Genomic DNA, 20,133 nt, shown 5'->3' on the forward strand with positions numbered 1-20,133 from the left:
CCCATAGCATGGACCTGTTCCAAGCCTGGTAGGCTGGCTGTGACCGCCCTACCAGCCTCCAAACAGTCGACTCCTGGTTGCTGGCTGCCCTCTCAATGCTGCGCCATGTACAATGCTTGCTGCAGCCCGTCTTCCTGCCCACAAGCTCCGCCACCTGGCTCGCCTTCTCTCCTGGGATACCCTGCCATTATTGCGCCATCATTGCAGGTCTTTGTCAGGCCCTGAACCTGCCCACCTACCTTCCACATCAGGCGCCTTTGATCTCTCTGATTCCTGTCCCTGGCAGCCATTTTGCTTCCCATGTGAGCATCCTTCAGATCCCAAGTCCCCCCCCCCCCCTCCCAAGCTCTCCTCATATGGGGGTTTACAGATGGGGAGGTGAAGCAAGAAAAGCGAATTCATCCTGGAAGAGATCCATTACTTGGGGCATATAACATCCAAAGATGGGATACGCATGGATCCGACAAAGATCCGAGCCATTCAGGAATGGCCAGAGCTGAAAATTGTGCATGAAGTTCGTAGTTTCCTAGGCATGTGTTCTTACTACACAAGATTTATCATGCATTTTGCAGATATAGCCGCTCCACTTCATGATCTTACTAAGAAAAATGCAGCTTTAGATGGGGAATTCCTCAAAAGACAGCATTCACCACCCTCAAAGAGAGGCTAGAGCAATATGCTAATGATGCAGATTTTGGTGAGGTTTTACAGCAAGTTCAAGAGGGGTAGTCCACTAGTCATTATTCTCTTAAAGATGGGTATCTAATGAAAGATGATTGCCTATGCATCACCCAAGAGATGAGGAAAAAGATTTTGGAGGAATGCCATGCACCTCCCTATGCTGGGCATAAAGGAATTACAGCAACAACTCAAGCGCTAGAGAGGTATTTCTTTTGGCAAGGGATGCGAAAAGATATACATCACTTTCTCTCAGAATGCCTTACCTGTCAAAAATTGAAATATGATAGACGGAAGGCACCTGGCCTACTTATGCCTCTTCCCGTGCCACAGGCACCGTGGGTAAGTATTGCAATGGACTTTATTTTTTATTTGCCAAGATCCAAATCAAGAAATGATGGGATTGGGACTATCATTGATAGATTCAGCAAGCAAGATCGTTTCATTCCGGTTCGCAAAACCATAAAGGCAAACCATATGGCTAAGCTTTTCATGGCACACATCTTTAAGCACCATGATATGCCTAAGTCCATTGTCAGTGATCGAGATCCCAGAATAACCAGTCTATTCTAGAGAGCTTTATTTGATTATATGGGGACGAATCTGAATTTTTCTTCTCCCTTCCACCCCCAGACAAATGGTCAAAGTGAGGTAGCAAATTCTACAGCGTTGGATATGCTGAAATGCTACATGGGTGACCAAGGTTTAAACTGGGACAAGTACCTACCATTGGTGGAGTTCGCTTACAATAATACAATTCACGGCTCTACAAGGAAAGCCCCCCTTTGAGATCATCTATGGAAAGGTAATTTTGCCACCTATCCTGAGGGCCAAAGATGAAATATTTGCAGCTGATGAGTTTGTGAGAGACCCCCAGACAGCTTTCAGCCAAATCCGGACAGCAATTGAAAGGTCTCAAGAAAAGCATAAAACAGCTGCAAATAAGCATAGGAGACAATTAGATCTCAAGGAAGAGGATTGGGTACTTTTGATGTTCGAGAAAGCTAGGCTCCGCAAGTTTAAAGGCAAACAGAAAGTGTATGCAAAGTTATCTCCCAGATATTATGGCCCTTTCAAGGTTACAGAAAAGATTAATGAGGTTGCATACAGGTTAGCATTGCCAGAGCATTAGAGGATTCACAATCTTTCCATGTGAGTCTGCTAAAGAAATTCCAAGGGCCAGAGCCTATATAGCTAGAAACAGAGGATCCACCTGAAGTGGATGAGCTAGAGGAAATCAAAAAAAGCAGATTGTGTACCATACTGTACACAAAGGCCCTCAAGGCAATGAATTTTACAGGCATCTTGTAAAGTTAAAAAATTATTCAGCATTGGATGCCAAGTGGATCGATGAAGACATGTTGTCTCATCACCCACAGCTTTTGGATGTCTACAAGGAAGCTCTTCAGCCGAGGTCAACCGAATAGAGCGGATGTCACCAAGCTGTAAATATTCCAAAGTCAAAGCATAAGTTGACCATTTATTGATCATAATTAATGAGGAGTTCTTTTATTTAATAATGCTCAAAGAGTTACCTTCATTTGGTCAAAGTCTTGACTCTGGTCAAAGATACTTAGCTTCGCTTAAGTAAGCCAACCCCGATTAGGAAGATTTGGCTTCAACCAAGATGGTTAAGCACGGTTAACCAAGCAATTAAAGTGTTGGCTTCGGTCACAGAGCATTGACTGCGGTCAACAAGACTTGGCTCACGCCAAGAGGGTTAGCTTCGTTAACCAAAGTGCCTCAACTTTGGTTGGAGAGACTTGGCCATAATTAAGGCACTTTAAATCATGGTCGCGCCCCTTAATTACGACCAAGAGGGTTGGCCTTGGCCAACCATATGTGTTATGTTTGTCTCATGGGGACGCCCACAGTGACTAGGATTAATCCAGAGTTCATTATTTGCATGTGAAAGCGTTGGCCATTAATGGATACCATGGTTGTGTGCTTTAGTTGTTAATTGCAAGTATCAAGTGGGACTAAAAACCCAAGCGCTATGGAGCCTAACAAGCATCCAGGAGGACGTTCGCGTGACCAAGTGCTTCGAGGACTGCAGAAGTTGCCCTTTAGTGGCATGTAACTAGTTTTTATATATACCTTTGTAAGACTAGAATAAGTCCAATCATACAAATTAGATTTTTTGTTGTTCTAAAGAACAAAAATTTACAAAAAAAAATAAAAGAAAAAATGAAAGAGAAGAAAAAAGAGGTAAACAAGAACTTTCATGAAAAACAAAAGGAAGACTTACTTAGCAAGCAAAGCAACACTTATATCATCATCAGTGCCCAAGCTAAGCAACTATACTGGGTTTCTAAAGACCCGAGGAGTTGCCAAGAAAGAGAGCCTGAGAGCTCATGTACTCACTTCACGTTTTGGATTTTTGGAACACAGCCACTGAACGTTTTGTACTCAAATCTTTCAAGTAATAAAATACCTTCGGGGAAGTCCAACCCGATGCTTGTCCTTGGCCCTAGAGCTGTGTGAGAGTGGAGAAGTGTGAGAGTGTGTGATTTGAGAGTAAAGGTTTTATTTCTGTACAGCCAGCTTAATCGTGAAGAAATAGTCAAAGATTAAGTGGTAACAGATTACAAACTGTACAATAGCCGGGAAGAGGGCAACATAAGGGTTGGAACCTTATACCAAGCCATGACTTATTTCAATCTTGCAAAACATGCAATGACCGCGAAGACATTGAATGAAAATGGACAACCATGCCCCCAAAGCCTCTGACAACTGCATCATCTCATGTATGGTTTTACGAAGCTAGCTCGTGTGTAGATCCGTGTACTACCGATACTTCTCTCTCAAGGTTTTAGTGGGTCTTCATGTAGCATGTGATGTCTCTCTCTAAAGAGTTATGGTTACATCAAGGTTCCCTCATGGACTCCTATTAGTACTTGTAAATAATTTTCTAAACTCCAACACAACAGCATGCTAGCCCTTTATCTTGGAGTGAGCTCACCTCTATCATAACGTTTAAAGTACAAGATGGTTTATTTTACCATGAATTTTTCAAAACCCAAGCTGTCCTCCAAGCATGTGCTAATTTTAGTTATGGGCATAGAACTGAACTTCTTTGCAATTAGAGGCCAACCATTATTGCCCTATGTTTCGTGTGTTTATTCTCATCTCCTCTAAACACGTTTCGTAAACAGGTTTTCATATCAAGTAGTGTGTCTTGAAAAGAAGCACAACTTCTCTATTAAGTAATTGAGTTCAGACTGACAGGCAAGGATGACTTACTTCTTGTTTCTCCTGTGTATATCTGTTTGTGACTGCGTTAAAGCGAGCCAACACCTACAATCCCGAGAAGCAAGAAAATAATATTAGGTCTGCTACAAAAGCCCATAGATAAAAAGTTTAAGATAAACAAATACCACACAGAGAACCAGCTGTGTTCTTGTAGTATGACAAAAGAAAGAAGTGTTTGAAGGCATCAATAATCAAACCTCTCTATACTCAGCCTCAAATTCTCGTAGCTCGTTTCGCTTTCTCAACATCTGAGATTCTACATCTTTAAGTTTTGCTTTGAATTCTGTGAATTCATCTGTGCATATAGCCTCAATGGTGTAGCTGGCGCTCTTGAAGAAATTGTCGCCTGCAGAATGGTCAGAAAGTCAAGTCTTAGATTACTTGAGACTAAAGCTTAGAGATCAATATGGAAGAAACAAAGACTAAGAGTACTCAGTAATACCGTAAACGGCAAAGATATGTGTTCCTCCTGCCAGGGTGGAAACTTCACATGGTTGAAGGCCTTCGAACTTTTTGAAAAAAGCTGCTTCTGGATCTTTTGCCATAGCCATCTGCACAGTCATTATAACAATTGATAATACTGTCCATAAGATTTCTTGTGGATACAAATGCTCCCAAAAAATTAGCATATGCCCTAGCCTACCGCATTTGCTGTTGGATCCAATCGATAGACTTGAAAATGAAGAAAGTACATCCCAGCAGATGTAATTCTGCCAGCTCTAACACTATCCTCCTGAAAAGCAAGAAGTCGCAAAACATAAAGCACCATTAAAAAGTCCAGGTGTATTATGCAAAACAGCAAAAACAATAATAGCGGACTCACGAACTCTATGAATTCCATTGGGATGATTCTCACAAAATTTCCACACCAGTATCCATACCTGCAAAGCGAGTCCAAGCCCACCAGTATCCTCCTGCTCAAAATACAAAAGCTGTCCACATCCAAAGGTCAGAAAGTTGATGTGAGCTTGACTTATGGTCCTGAAAAAATAAGCACTGCCTTAAAAAGACGATCTCATATCAGTTTGCTTACTCTTTAGCAAAAAGTTCAATTGCAAATTGCCAAAGCATAAAAGTTAAAAGCACTAGACCATATTCTATGGACACACTAATCAGTGCGTCAATTCAGGTTCCTGACAACGGACATGCACAACCGACAACTATTCTAAAGAGGATTTCTTGGACAGGGCATCAATGGTAAGTGACAAGGATGTCCACTAAGCCTGTTGCCCTAATCCATGACCTCTATCGAGGCTGGAGAGTGAACTTATGACTGTTCCAAGTGGTACTATCTCATACGCTGATGCTGACTTTGTTGAGGTAGAGGATGCCTTCATCAGTACCACGCACGCAGGGATGTATCTATTAATGTCAGTAATACTTCCATTGTAGGATTGGAGAAGACAAGCATCAACTATAAAAAAACCGCAGAAGTAGGAAGGCGCAAGTGGCGGGGGCCGCTATGGAATTTCCTTTTAAGGGGATGGAAAGGGGGGTCATAGCAAGGGTAAAAGAAGCAACCCAGAAGATAGCGATGAAGAACAAGAGCATCAAGCTGAAACGCCTATTGAGGAGAAAGTAGATTGAACAACCTTTCAATTATCTAGGTGGATAATACGTAGCACACCCCTTACAGCTAAGGGATTCTAGAGTCATACACAGAAATATCTGATAATCCCCATCACTCAAATCAACCAGGGCACACATGAAAATTCCACATGATGCCCTGCATTGAAACCAAGGATACTCGCACTCATGATGTGGAAAATATCATTGTCCTGGACAATTAATTGAATTTCTAGCTCAAATTGCATCAAGAGCCATCTTTGTAGACCATGATATTGAAGGCAGCTGGCTACATCCAGCTCAATTCTTTCTCTTCTTCCTTACCTTGGCACGGTTCCTCTTACCTTGTCTTACGTTGTCACAGATGGGAAGGTAGACTTGAGAGCTTCCCCCAGTCTATGTGCATCATTATGTCTATTTACATGTTTTCAATGTCCCAGAATGTAAAAAAAAGGGGGTAGGGGCAGATTTGGAGAAAGAGGGGGATAGACTAGCAGAAGGGGAGAGAGATAGGGGAAGAAGGGAGGAGAAGGGGGTAGGAGAGAGAGAGAGAATGAGGTAGGAAAGAGAGGGAGAGAATGAGAGGGAGTAGGGGGGAGAGAGAGAGAGAGAGAGAGAGAGAGAGAGAGTGAGCGTAGGCAAGAAGGAGGAACGCAGGGTAGATAGGATTAGATGTCACATCAAAAAGTACATAGTAGGTGGTGGATGGAGACTTATATAGTCCCTCCACATTTTCCACCTAAAGGACCTCTAACTTGGCCCTTTTTCCCCTTCATTACAGCCATCCCTTCCCATAGAATTTTGCCCTCAAAATATCACAGCATGGCTGTCCAAAAGTGCAGCAAACAGCAACTACTAATCAATCCGGTAGGAGATAGGGGTAGTCCTGGACAATGCTTTCTGGCTGCCATGAATTTTCATCCTCAGGGAGTCCCCGCCACTTGATAAGGTACTCTACGTAGGCCTTGTTCCGGAGTACATGGTCTCTAAAACCCACGATGCGCTCCGGGACATAGAGGATGTGGCCCTCTTCATCCATAGGTAGAAACTCTGGAAGAACGTGGACATGCTGTCATGTGGTTTCAGCAAAGACACATGGAAAACGTCATGGATCTTGGAGGTAATGGGTAGCTCCAATTGATATGCTACCTCTCCAACCTTACGTATGATCCTATAAGGACCGTAACACCTAATACCTATGATCAAGCTTTGTGTTGGTATTACCTTTTAGTGAGGCATAACGGTTTTTATGGAGACGCAAATGCACACAATCTCCCTCTTTGAAAGATAAATATCTCCTGCGTTCATCAGCATATTTCTTCTGCTTGGCTTGAGCATCCTGCATATTCCTTTTTGCCAATTGCAGAAGGGCATCCATCCTCTCCAAGTCATTCCATGCTTGCTGATTTTTAACGGCCATGTTACCAATTGAAGAAGGCATTGCATCCGTACATTGCCTCAAACGGGCTAATGCCAATGGAAAGATGCTTGGTACTGTTGTAGCAAAATTCAGCAAGTGACAGCCGTTTATCCAAGACTTCTAAGTATCATGACAAAAATGCCTCAAATATTCCTCCACCCATTTGCTCCCCTTTCCGACTGTCCATCGGTCTCAGGATGGTAAGCAGTGCTAGGTGTGAGTAAAGTACCTACTGCTGTAAATATCTCCTGCCAAAAGTGACCCATAAACTTTGCATCTCTGTCACTGACAATTTCCTGAGGGAACCATGATGCTTAAAGACATGTTCAATGAATTGCCAAGCAACCTGCGATGCTGAATACCGGGTCTTAGTGGGTATGAAATGGGCCTGTTTTGTCATTCTATCCACCACAACAAAGACGTTGTCCCATCCCCTCTCTGTAGAAGGCAATCCTGTGATGAAATCCATTGCTATGTCCGTCCATTTGCCCTCCTGAATGGGTAATGGCTGCAAGAGGCCTGCAGGTAATTTGCTGTCCACTTTATTCTGTTGGCAAGGCAAGCATTCAGCCACGTATTTAACCACATCTGTCCACATGCCTTCCTAGGTAAAGCTCTGCTTGATTCTTTCAAATGTTTTAGTGATACCCGTATGTCCAGCCATGGGAGAGGAGTGCATTTCTTGCAAAACCAGCTATCAGTATTTTGAGTCTGGCACTAAATAAATCCTGTCTTGGCACCACAACAGCCCATTATGCAATTTGAAATCTGGATGACCCTGACTAGAAGTCTTCTGCAACTCTATGAATTCTACATATACACTTCTTGAATGCTATGAATCCACTTCTGATATATGGTAGAGATAGCAGACAAATTGCAAGCCCACATCCTGGACAAGGCATCTGCAACCACATTTTCCTTCTCTTTCCTGTACTCAATGTCAAAATCATAGGATTGGACTGCAGCCAACCACCTCTTCTGCTTATATGACAAATTTGGCACGGTGGAGAAAAATCTGAGTGCCCTATGATCTATTTTATACTTCCCTACAGATAGTGGTGCCCTTTCTTGAAAGCATGCAAGATAGCCAACATATCCTGATCATAAACATGCAAATTGAGTTCTTTGGCATCAAACTTCTTGCTTTCAAAGGCTATTACCCCATGTTCCTACCTAAGAACAGCCCCCAATCCTTTGCCACTGGCATCTGCCTCCACAAACAAAGGACGGGAAAAATCAGGGCATACCAAGATAGGTGCATGAGTGAGAGCTCTTCAAAGCTGCGTTGTGCTTCCTTCGACCACTAAAAAGCATCCTTCTTCAAGAGGTCAGTAAGAGGAGCTGCCCTCTTGGTAAATTTGCGAATAAAGCGCTTGTAGAAGGAAGCAAGACCTAAAAATCCTCTCAACTGGATGGGATTTTGTGGTTGTGGCCAATCTTTGATGCATTTCACCTTTGCGGGATCCACCCGAATGCCAAGTCTACTCACAATATGCCCCAAGTACTCAACCTCCTTTGCCATAAAGTGAATTTGCTGGCTTTTGCATAAAGCTAATGCATCCTCAAAATTTCCAGCACTTGCTTTACATGCTTAATGTGCTCGTCTATCCTTACTCTAAATGAGAATGTCATCAAAGAAAACTAGCACGCATCTGAAAATAAGTGGCTGCAATATCTTGTTCATCAGTGCCTGGAAGGTGGCCAGTGCATTAGTCAATCCAAAAGGCATCACCTTGAATTCATACAAACATAGACACTAGAACTCTCTTCATATACTTGCAGAAGCCAGCTTCCGAGTCCTTCTCAATCCTCAGAGACTGTAAAATGGATTCGACTAGAAAGAATAAGCATGGAGCTATCCTTGTAATGTTCAATGGAAAGAATTTTGCATCATGGCAATTAGCCACACGTTTGCTATTCATGCAAAAAGGTTGTGGCATTTGGTGGCCATTACTGAGAAGAAGTCAAAAGAAGGCTCCACTGATGCTGATAAAATATCGCTTTGGGAGCAGAGAGATGAGAAGGCAGTCGATTTAATGGGAAGAGCTCTTGGACCTGATTATTTCTATCATCTTGATGTTAGTAAGTCAGCTGCAGAGAATTGGCTTACTCTAGAAACACTTTTCGGTGTTAAAATGAAGCATTTGAAGTCTAATTTAAAGCAAGATTTGTTTGACCTTCAAATGGATGAATCAGAGACCTTGGGGGTATTTCTAAATCGAATGCAAGCTCTCCTCAGACAGCTCCCCTTGCTGGGGTGAAACGTTTCGAAACGTAGAAACGTGAAACGTTTCAAAAAAAAAGCAAAAGTTTTGAAACGCCTGATTGTACTTTTTAGTGTCAAAAATGTCTAAAATATGTCCCACAAATACATGGCATGTTCAAATGATGCCTAACATGTAGAATTTCCAGTAATACTACCCTTGGCCACGTTGCTTTGGGATAGAAACGTTTCAAAACGTGAGAAACGTTTCGAAACGTTTCTTTCCAAAAGCAACATGTTTTGTTGTGACTATGATCCTGCATAGCAATGGCAGATGTGATCCGCTGACCAATCTGTTGTCCCATCTGGGCAAGAGCGATATCCTGCATAGCCATGGCTATGGTAAGCTGCTGGCTGAACTCCTGTCCTATCTCGCGGAAAGCGCCGTGGAGCATAGAGGAAAGGGCATCCAAAAACTATGCATGCGCTGCCTGCGCGGTTGAGTGGAAGGAGCCTCTATACCACCAGTGGATGCAGCCACTCTGGCAGGCATTTGCTCATACTAAGCAGCCTCATCACTATCATGCAATATATCATGAGGGGCATGCTTCGGTGGCATGGTGATTGGCCCTGAAGAGAGGAGAAATCGATAGCAAATCCATGTTGTAATGAGTACCTAAGATAGTGTGTGGAAACACGAAAAAGGTCAATGGAGAGGCTCGAATGGAAGGTCATTGAAGAAGCTTCAAAACGGGGGCAAGAGGAGCCAAAATAAGGCTGTGGAAAGCTCTTAAAAAAGGCTGGAAATTCTGAGTTTTGCCCTTCTTTTCTTTTTTGGGAGGGGGGTTGGGGGGCAGGGGTCCTAAGTCACCTAAGATAGCTATGACAGCCCTAACCTAAGACTACTAAGACTATTAAGACACTGACTTAGGCTAACCTAAGCGCTTAACCCTAGTCAGAACTAACCTAACCTAGCTAGACCTACTAACCTAACCACCTAAACTAACCTTGGTAAAAATCTAACCTAGGGATCAATAAATTTGAAGGCTAAGGTGTACTTTGCGGGCGACGCCAGCTGCAAAAAAGAAAGGGGCAGCGGACGTCAATGAATGCCGCAAGTGGAGGCAAAAATCAGCGAGGGCAGGACAAGGTTCATTGGCATGGCGTTCTTGGCAATGCACGAGCGCAGCAACGGAGATGGGGGCACGAGGTGAGGCGTGTCGGGCTGTCGGAATAGCAGATCGGATTGTGCGAGGCAACGACACCTTTGCATGGATAGGTACACCCGGGGTCGATGTACAAAGCATCACTACTGTTGTGTTCATTGCAAATCTTTGCTTGAGTCGATGTTGCTGTCGGGATTGCCTTGTGGCTAGGTCTGTAGTCGTATTGTCGCTACCTTGTGCCAAGTCTGTTGGAGCAGCTTCAGTCGTGGGCGTTGTTGGTCGTACGTGTTGTGGAGCTGCCCGGGACATCTCCCTATTGTTAGAAATTACCCAACAGAGGGTACGCACAGCGGAAGACTTATAGTAATGCCCACGAGCTCACACAGTGTGCGTGTGGGTGTGAAATCACAAACTTCTTTACTTAATGTGCATCACATAGATGTGCAGACTCATCAATAGACAATGAACCAGCCAGATCGAGAAACCACCAAAATAATATATTTCCGTCCAAAACTATGGACACAATACAAAATAGATAGACCCAGAGTCCCACCAATGGTGTGGTCCTCTGATCTAACCACAGGGTCCTCCTCCTATCTGCTGGCTATCTCTAGACTCGAGCCCGCGTGCTCCACCTCGAGCGTCTGTAGACTTTCCGTCCAGTGTATTCTTCTCCACCTTACTGCCTGTGAATCAGCCTAGGTGGGCAGCCCCTGCCAAGCTTTGTCTGCACCACACAGGTCCCCTTGGTCCTCCTCAATGTAGGCCCCAAGATAGCTATTCCACTGCTCCAACCTGCTTGTGAATGGCTGCTCCAGAAGGTGTGATGATCTCAGCACCTTGCTGCCCTAGAAGATAGCCAAGGTCCAGCCCTTCCTGGCTAAGTCTGCAGCCCTTGTTGCACTCTCTCACCTCCTGTAGATAGGCCCAGAGAGTAGGCTTCCTGCTGCTCCTTTCTGCCCTGGAACTGCTGGCTGCTGGATATTGAAATGAGGCAAGTGCCTCTGCTTTTATAGGCCCTAAGGCCTGTCATAAAACCGACCAGTCAGGCTGCCTATGGCCGACCCAAACAGGCCGACCAGGCCCTGACCTGGACTGTATATAGACGCCCCTTTGGGGCTCTCTTTTCTAGGGCCTTTGGCCCACACTTCCATGCAAGGGCTGAGCCCTTGGCCAGCCCTCGATAGGACCTGGTTGGCTGGCTTTGCCCAGCCCAACCAGCCCTCCATATGGGCTGCCATGTGCTGCTCCATCCCCCCGCCATGTCAGCGCCTGTTCACCCTGGTTCTGCTGCGCCAGCCTGATCCGTACACCTGCGCTCCTGACCTGCCTGTACCGCACCTTTGTGACATCCTGAAGCTGTCCTCTGAGTGCCTCATGCCAGGCCTGATCCAAGACAATGTGTCCCCGCCATCTTCCTGCACATGAGCTACTCCTAATGCAGCCTTTCATCCTTGGGATACCCCACCAACCATGAATGCTCCAGATCTGTCCCAGATCCACACATCCAGGGCACATCCTGCCCTAGGTCTCCGTCCCCACGCTCTCCTCATTTGGGGGCTTACAAATGGGGAGGTGACCTTTCCAACACCTATGACAGACGTGCTGACCTAGCGAACGTCGTTGGAGTGGTCTTTCAATCCACTTGAAGTTAAGCGACCTCCACGAGAGTTGGCGCTGGAATTATGAATTTATCTTCTCTCTACAACGACGGACAAAGTCTAATGTCACTCCATGAAACGAACAGGAAGAAGAGAGAGGTACAAAGCCCAAAAGGGCTCGCTTCTCTAAGATCTCTTCCCGTTGTGTTCTCCTCCCCTCCCCTCCCTTCACCTAGTTGTGTCATGTGGTTGAAGTTCTTCTCCATTCATGTCGAGGGTTGGCGTTTCCGATGGGAGTACCTTCCCCTTCAGCCATCCAACCCTGTACCACCCTTCTATAGATGGGGATTTGTTGGACCCATCTCTCCTACAACTCGAAGAGGGAACAAGTATGCTTTGATTGCTACTGATCATGGCACTAAATGGGTGGAGGCGAAGGCCGCGAAGACCTGCACTGCTCAAGTTGTGGCCTCATTCTAGTATGATCAAATCATTTCTAGGTTTGGATGTCCTGTGGAATTGATGAGTGACAGAGGTACCCACTTTCTCAATAATGTCATTACTGACCTCATCACCCAACTGCAAATTGTTCACAAGACCTCTAGTTCATACTACCCTCGAGCCAATGGTTTGGCCAAGAGCTCCGATCGGACCATGTCTCATATTGTGGCTCGGCTTCAATCCTTGGCAGATTGGGATATTCTACTACCAGCCGCTCTTTTTGCTTACAGAACAGCATACAAGACCACTAGGGTCATGGCAGAGATGGATGATAACTTGGAGGCATGCACACTTGAGAGATTATGGGATCTTGAAGCCTTGGATGAACATCGTCGTGAAGCAATCCTTGCTCGAGAAGCATGGCATGACAGAAATCTCAAGAAGAGGGAATTCCAAGTTGGCAACTTGGTCTTGTTATATTCCACTAAGTTCCTGAAGCATAAACCCAAATTTGTCAGTGGCTGGACAGGGCCCTTCTTTATCACAAGGATTATTCCCAGTGGAGGGGTTTATTTGGCCACCTTGGAGGGCAAGAAATTACCAGCACCCGTAAATGGCTCACAGGTAAATAAGTATCATCCTCATTGACTCTCTCTTTGGATAACGATTTCCATTCCTATTATTTGAATCTTTATTCATTCAAAAAAAAAAAACAATGTATTCCTTTTCCTAACCCTATCAAGGTTCTACTCTCTGCCAAGTTGTGCTCTTTTGGTGGGAGATCAATAAAAACTGAGTTTTTTTTCTCCTTCTCTGGCAAGATGGAAACAGCCCTTGCCTTCTCTGGCACATACTTCTCCTTAATCCCTCTTCACCCCTCTGTCACCCAGGTTCACCCTCTGTTCACCCATGTTCACCTCGTGTTCACCTCCAGTTCACCCATGTTCACCTATGTTCACCTCTAGGTCACCCCTGATCACTCCTAGGTCACCCATGTTCACTCCTAGGTCACCCCTATTCACTCCTATGTCACCTCCCCATGTTCACCTCTCTGTCACCCATGTTCACCTCTAGGTCACCCTTGTTTACTCCTAGGTCACCCCTGTTCACTCCTATGTCACCTCCCCATGTTCACCTCTCTATCACCTATGATCACCTCTAGTTCACCTCTAGGTCACCCCTGTTCACTCCTAGGTCACCCCATGTTCACCGCTCTGTCACCCATGTTCACCTCTCTATCACCCATGTTCACCTCTAGGTCACCCCTGTTCACTCCTAGGTGACCCCTGTTCACTCCTATGTCACCTCCCCATGTTCACCTCTCTGTCACCCATGTTCACCTCTCTATCACCCATGTTCACCTCTAGGTCACCCCTGTTCACTCCTAGGTGACCCTTGTTCACTCCTATGTCACCTCCCCATGTTCACCTCTCTGTCACCCATGTTCACCTCTAGGTCACCCCTGTTCACTCCTATGTCACCTCCCCATGTTCACTTCTCTTGTCACCCCTGTTCACCTCTAGGTCACCCCTGTTCACTCCTAGGTCACCCCTGTTCACTCCTATGTCACCTCCCATGTTCACCTCTCTGTCACCCATGTTCACCTCTAGGTCACCCCGGTTCACTCCTAGGTCACCTCCCCATGTTCACCTCTCTGAACTAGGGTGACAAGAGAGGGAACCAAGGTGACAGGGAGGTGAACATGGGTGAACAAAAGGGGTGACATAGAGGTAAACATGGATGAACAAGGGGTGACATGGGTGGGAACATGTGGTGAACTAGGGGTGAGCATAGGATGAGCATAGGGGTGGACAAGGGGTGACACAGGTGTGACAGAGAGGTGAACATGGGGTGACACAAGGTGAACATGGAGGCCTGACATAGGAGTGAACATAGGTGGACTAGGGGTGAACAGGGTGACCTAGAGGTGAACATGGGTGACAGAGAGATGAACATGGGAAGGTGACATAGGAGTAAACATAGGTGACCTAGAAGTGAACAGGGGTGACCTAGAGGTGAACATGGGTGACAGAGAGGTGAACATGGGGAGGTGACATAGGAGTGAATAGGGGTGACCTAGGAGTGAACAGGGTGACCTAGAGGTGAACTAGAGGTGAACATAGGTGACAGAGAGGTGAACATGGGGAGGTGACCTAGGAGTGAGCAGGGGTGACCTAGGAGTGAACAGGGGTGACCTAGAGGTGAACATGGGTGACAAAGAGGTGAACATAGGAAGGTGACATAGGAGTGAACATAGATGACCTAGGAGTGAACATGGGTGACCTAGAGGTGAACATGGGTGACAGAGAGGTGAACATGGGGAGGTGACCTAGGAGTGAACTGGGGTGACCTAGTAGTGAACAGGGTGACCTAGAGGTGAACATGGGTGACAAAGAGGTGAACATGGGGAGGTGACATAGGAGTGAATAGGGGTGACCTAGGAGTGAACAGGGGTGACCTAGAGGTGAACATGTTCACCCTATCACCACTTGCCACCCCATGCCATCCTTCCATCTTTTCTCTCTCTTTTGGAGTGAGCCATGTAAATTTTAATTTTTGAACTTGACGGGATTTTGAAAACTCATGCCTAGTGCTTCCTGCCACCTAGCTATTTTTGGTGAGGGCCTTGCTATTTTTGGCAGCTCTTGGCCACCCTACTCCAGGCATCCATCTCGCATCCATCTGGCACCTCCACCTTCCAAAGCTACGTAGGACTTACAGCTCTTCTTCCCAAACCTCAAACTATCCTCGGTGTTGACATCTTCAGAGATCCAGACCCTCTGTCTGACTGAGTTCAACAAGGTCATCTTCCCTCCTGTGGATGTGGAACTGTGTACAGAATTCATCAGATCTGATGACTCCATCACTGACACTTTTGAGTTCATGGGCTCCAGGCAGCTTCTCACACCCAATTTGGTCTCACAGTACATGGGGCTCCCTGCTCTCCCTATTCAGCCTCGTTCCGACGATTCACCACATCTCCTTTCATTCCTTTCACAGCGCAAACCCAACAGGAGGAGATATGATTGCAAAAAGGTTTTGGAAGGTGCAAGCAGAGAAGCAGTGATCACTCGCTTCTATTCAGCAACGGGCATTACTACATCACGAAAGGTATCCATCCTACTCAGAATGCTCTCTTCACCATCACTCGGTATGATTTGGCATCCCTCTTCTATTCAACATTCCGGGCCATTGTTCGAAACCGCACATGCATAGGCACACACACATGTACTTGTGGACCTCACCTCACCTACCTCTTGCACCAGTGGCAGGCTGCAACACCTACACTTTTTCCTCCACCTTCACATACTTCATCTTCTCCTCACCGTCCACCTTCCGCCCCTATGGTTCCCCACTTGAGATCATCTTCACTAACTCTTAGTGCAGCCCCAGCATCATCAGCCTCTGTTGCATTAGTCTCTGTCCCCTCTTCCTCTCTCGTCTCCACACCCACTCTTGCTCCACCCACATCTGCAGCACATGTTTCTGAGCCATCCCCTCTTGGGCCAGACTTTGGAGCTTTGTCATCCATTGCTCATGCAAGAGTTGCCTCTCCATCCATCCCCTTGGAGGCCGATTTTGATTTCTCTGATGATGTTCTCCCGATCACTCCTTTGCCCTCCTCAGGTCTCACCCACCATGGCATGACATTACCACTTACCCCCCTCCCAGTCATGACCATCCCCCCTCCAATCATCTCTTCAGGGTCAGTAGGATACACAGATACGGACATTGGCCCCACAGCTCCAGGGGGTCCATCGGCAATAGTTATGGCAGCAGGGACCTCTGCCTTGGGATCTCATGGTGGAGAGGCATCAGAGCGACACAGGTTATTGAACTTGAATCTTACTTTGGGAGCCACAGGTGACGCGAAGACACCACCCCGGGTGTCTCGACGACTGACCCCTGATCCGAGTATGGAGACTGCTGAACTGAACCCATTGGAAACTCGACCTGGCAAGGTTATTTTTGTTGGGAGTAAGATACCTTTTCAAGCTGATTGTCCTCCACTGCCTCAGAATGATATGTTGGATATCTACTTCGCATCCTCCTCGGGAGATCTATTCACCCATGAGGCCCAGATAGAGGAACAGAGCAAGGAACACAAACGGCTTCTATATGCATTAAAGCGGAAGCAGCGGTCTCTTGTTTGCATGGAGGAGGAGGACCTGGACCAAATTTTCACACTTCCCTTGCAGGAGACGATCGCTTCCAACAAGAAAGCATCCCAAGCTCCAAGTTGCTACCTAAACATCGACACACTAGCTCCGGTAGCAGCTCTTGAGGACCCAGAACGGGAAGGGATGAAAGCAACCTTCGAGGAATATGGTGAACTCATCAACATAGCTGACCGAATGACCTATCGGGACAGGTATGCATGGGCTAAAAGATCCCTTCATATGGCTCAGCGCATTATAGATGACAGCTTCATTCAGATGGATGCCTCCCTCTTTAATACTACGGGTCAGGTTTGCAAGCTTTTGTCACAGAAGCAACACCTCCGCTTGGAACATGAGAAGCAGGTAGCCAACATGCATAAAGAATGGGATACAACATTACAGGTGAAAGAAGCAGAGTGGGGAGCAACTCTACAGGCAAGGGAGGCTGCGTGGAAAGCTCAGCAGGACGAGATTCAGCAGTGTCTTGCAGCAAAAGAGGCAGAGTGAACAGCCAGCAACAAAGTTTTGGAGGACAGTCATTCAGCCCAACAGGCTGAGATCCAGAGGGAGCTTGCAGCCCTACAGGACAGATACACCTCACTGGCAGAGGACAAGCATACTGTGGATCAACAGGTGGAGGTGGTGCAGAGTCAGATGAAGCAGATTCTCGAGGAGGAGGACGGTCTCCAAGTTTCACATTCCAAGTCGCAAGACGACTTCCATGGGCTGCAAACTGAAAATTCTGCACTCAAGTCTAGATGTGATCACTACAGGTCTGGCTACCACAGATATAAATCCGAATACGAGGACATCCGCAACCTCATGGACACAGTTAAGGAGGAGGCACAGACCACCCCCAGAACATCAGCACACCCACCACACCCTCCCCCTTCCCCTCCCTTACCTTCATCCAGCAAGCCGTAGCTCTTGGATCTTTCATTTCGGCATTTCTTTTTGCGAGCTCTGTGCATTTAAATTCTGCAGTCCTCATGTAAATAAAGGAATTTTGGAGTTGTATGGACATGAGCCAGTTTTATTTCAGTTTTACAGTTGTATGGCCATGAGCCAGTTGTATTCCAGTTTTGGAGTGGTGAGGCCATGAGCCCTTTCTTTTTCAGTTTTGGGATGTCAGCCACAAGGTCACTTTCTTATTTGCAATTTATACTTAAATTTCTCACACAGACACTCAGTCATTCACCGGGACGGTGAATGATAGTGGCAGGGGATCTGTTCTCCGGGACTCCCACCAAGGGTCACACCTGGGTCACATCATGGTCACCTCAGCAACATGCCAAGTTGTTAGACCTTGGTCATACCTAGTCGCATCGTGTTCACATGTGTTCACATCTTGGTCACTCTGAAACAAACAGTACATAACTTAACATGGACATGACTTGGACATGACACATGACTTGATAAGATATTCAAAATCTCTGCATAATGGCTCAACCTAAAGCCTAAATATGAGACAAACGTTTGGTTTTGTAGATGTTTGCAAATACAATCACTTGATGTAGCTTCATATGAAATGGAAAGAATGTTTCACACTGAGGTGGAGATGGTGTTTGTAAGAGATGAAACTGATGAATCCTCATTTGAGAGCTTCACGTCAACCTCCATAGGAGTGCCAACTATCTTGCACTTAACCATGCCAAATGCCTTCAGTATCTCTCCAGCATACTTCAGCTGTGAAATGAAGATCTGTTTTGACTCATAGAGAACCTGGACATGACTTGGATATGACGGAAGCAATACATGACTGAAGAGTACCAAACCTCAACCTCGACCCACCATGGTCAAAGTTGATCAGAGGGAACTACTGGCGCAATGGTGCACATGGGAAGCAGTCCAACAAAGTGCACAGGCGCACAGGCGGTACTCATTGGTGCACATGGGAAGCAGTCCAACAGTTAAGAGGTATAGATGGTGCTCCAACCCTTGCAACCAACTAGCGTTAAAAGCACATGGAATAGATACGAGAACACATGCAGCACGGGATTCACTGACTCAAAACAGACTGGAGTGTTGCAGAAGCCATCAAGGGCGAAGCGACCCACAAACGGTGGAATGGCTAAGGATGCAGGAAGACATCCAATAGCAAGAAGGAAAGGAGATTTCCAGCGGGGGGAGCAGACGAGGAGAAGGTGAAGAGGGGAAAACAAAGAAAAGGGAGGGGGGGACATTCTAGCAGGGGGGGCGTGAGTGAAGGAGTGAGAGGCTAGAGTCAAGAGCTCGCCTCGTGTGTATCTTCTCCTACTGTATCAGTCATCTTGCTTTCTAATGAACTATGCTACTTCCCATCTCTGCTCGCTTCTCTAAGATCTCTTCCCGTTGTGTTCTCCTCCCCTCCTCTCCCTTCACCTGGTACAACAGACCCTGTGTCATGTGGTTGAAGTTCTTCTCCGTTCATGTCGAGGGTTGGCTTTTATGATGTTGTTCCGCTTTGGTCTTCTTCTTGCTCACATCACTTCAGCACTCGTACCGCTTGCACATAGTTGACACCATCAACTAGCACTCGCCTACGTACCATCAGTGACACCTATGGCATGTCTTACTTGCTTCTCGCACCAGTGGCCCTAGGCCTCCGGTAATACTTCCAGAAATGTTAGCCCCCCCCCCCCCCCCTCAGACAATCTTCAAAAAATGATCGCAATAGAACTGGGTCTTGGTGGGGAACTCCTGGTCACCCTCCCAAGCCCGAGATGTGTGGAGCTAGAGGAGATCTAACCGGATAATATGGTTGATCTCGTCATGTGGAATGAGCTCTGGTGGTGCTAAGGAGGGAACCTGTCCATCTGTATACCGTGGCTGTCGAACCATGTGGACACACATGCATTCCATGATGTATCAAAGCCTCTCTCTGTCAGTCGTCGGGACAATTCCAGTGCCAGTATCGTTAGCCTCCACTGAGGTAGGGCCAAAACTCTATGTAGGAAGGTCACTGTATGGAAGAGGGCGTCCACCTAGAGAGGTGTCATGGTGAACTCTGCCTGTATGATCAGATGGGGGACTGAAGGCTTACTCTGAATCATCCTAGATCCCATGGTCACCTGTAGCCGCTCGAATCCCTTCCAGTCAGTGGCTGAAAGGTCGCTTCCCCAGAAAGGTGTTGCATACATGGCAATCGGCCGAGAGAGAGAGAGAGAGAGAGAGAGAGAGAGAGAGAGAGAGAGAGAGTGTGTGTGTGTGAGCGTAGGCAGGAAGAAGGAAGGGAGAGTAGATAGGATTAGATGTCACATCAAAAAGTACATAGTAGGTGGTGGATGGAGACTTATATAGTCCCTCCACATTTTCCACCTAAAGGACCTGTAACTTGGCCTTTTTTCCCCTTCATTACAAAAAATTCATGCACTTTAGGTGCCAAATTTTAACATCACAGGAGAGCATGTAGGTAATGTGCCGAGCTTTGACTCACCTTAAACTTGCTTTGTGCATTGGATGTAACCCGAACCACAATCCCAGCTTCCGCCTGCGCATCTGTGATGGTTATTCCAAAGAAGTGAGCCCCCTGTTTCTCAACCTGTCAAACAACATGACTTAAGTTGAGACGAAGAGCAGAAGGAAACCTTGGTAATGAAGACAGTAAAGCTTTACACCTTGGTAATGAAGACAGTAAACCTTTACAAAAAGTGATCAACACCAAAAT

At 46.3% G+C, this 20,133-nt stretch overlaps 1 protein-coding gene across 2 annotated transcripts in view; it reads right to left on the minus strand.

Annotated features, from left to right (window-relative positions):
• Nucleotides 1-20,133, minus strand: part of LOC147891698 (chaperone protein dnaJ 15-like) — a 38,598-nt gene that overhangs the window by 7,418 nt on the left and 11,047 nt on the right. For both annotated transcript variants that reach the window (XM_087388106.1, XM_087388105.1), the window contains 6 exons: nt 19,903-20,007; nt 4,812-4,862; nt 4,574-4,663; nt 4,373-4,481; nt 4,128-4,276; nt 3,922-3,975 (listed from right to left, as the gene is read on the minus strand). In XM_087388106.1, the coding sequence (XP_087244232.1) occupies nt 3,922-3,975; nt 4,128-4,276; nt 4,373-4,481; nt 4,574-4,663; nt 4,812-4,862; nt 19,903-20,007 (558 nt within the window). The remainder of the gene's footprint in view (nt 1-3,921; nt 3,976-4,127; nt 4,277-4,372; nt 4,482-4,573; nt 4,664-4,811; nt 4,863-19,902; nt 20,008-20,133) is intronic.

This window comes from Dipteris shenzhenensis, chromosome 17, assembly GCF_047967505.1.
Source record: "Dipteris shenzhenensis isolate YYH24624 ecotype China chromosome 17, Dip_SZ_1.0, whole genome shotgun sequence".
Lineage (NCBI taxonomy): Eukaryota > Viridiplantae > Streptophyta > Polypodiopsida > Gleicheniales > Dipteridaceae > Dipteris > Dipteris shenzhenensis.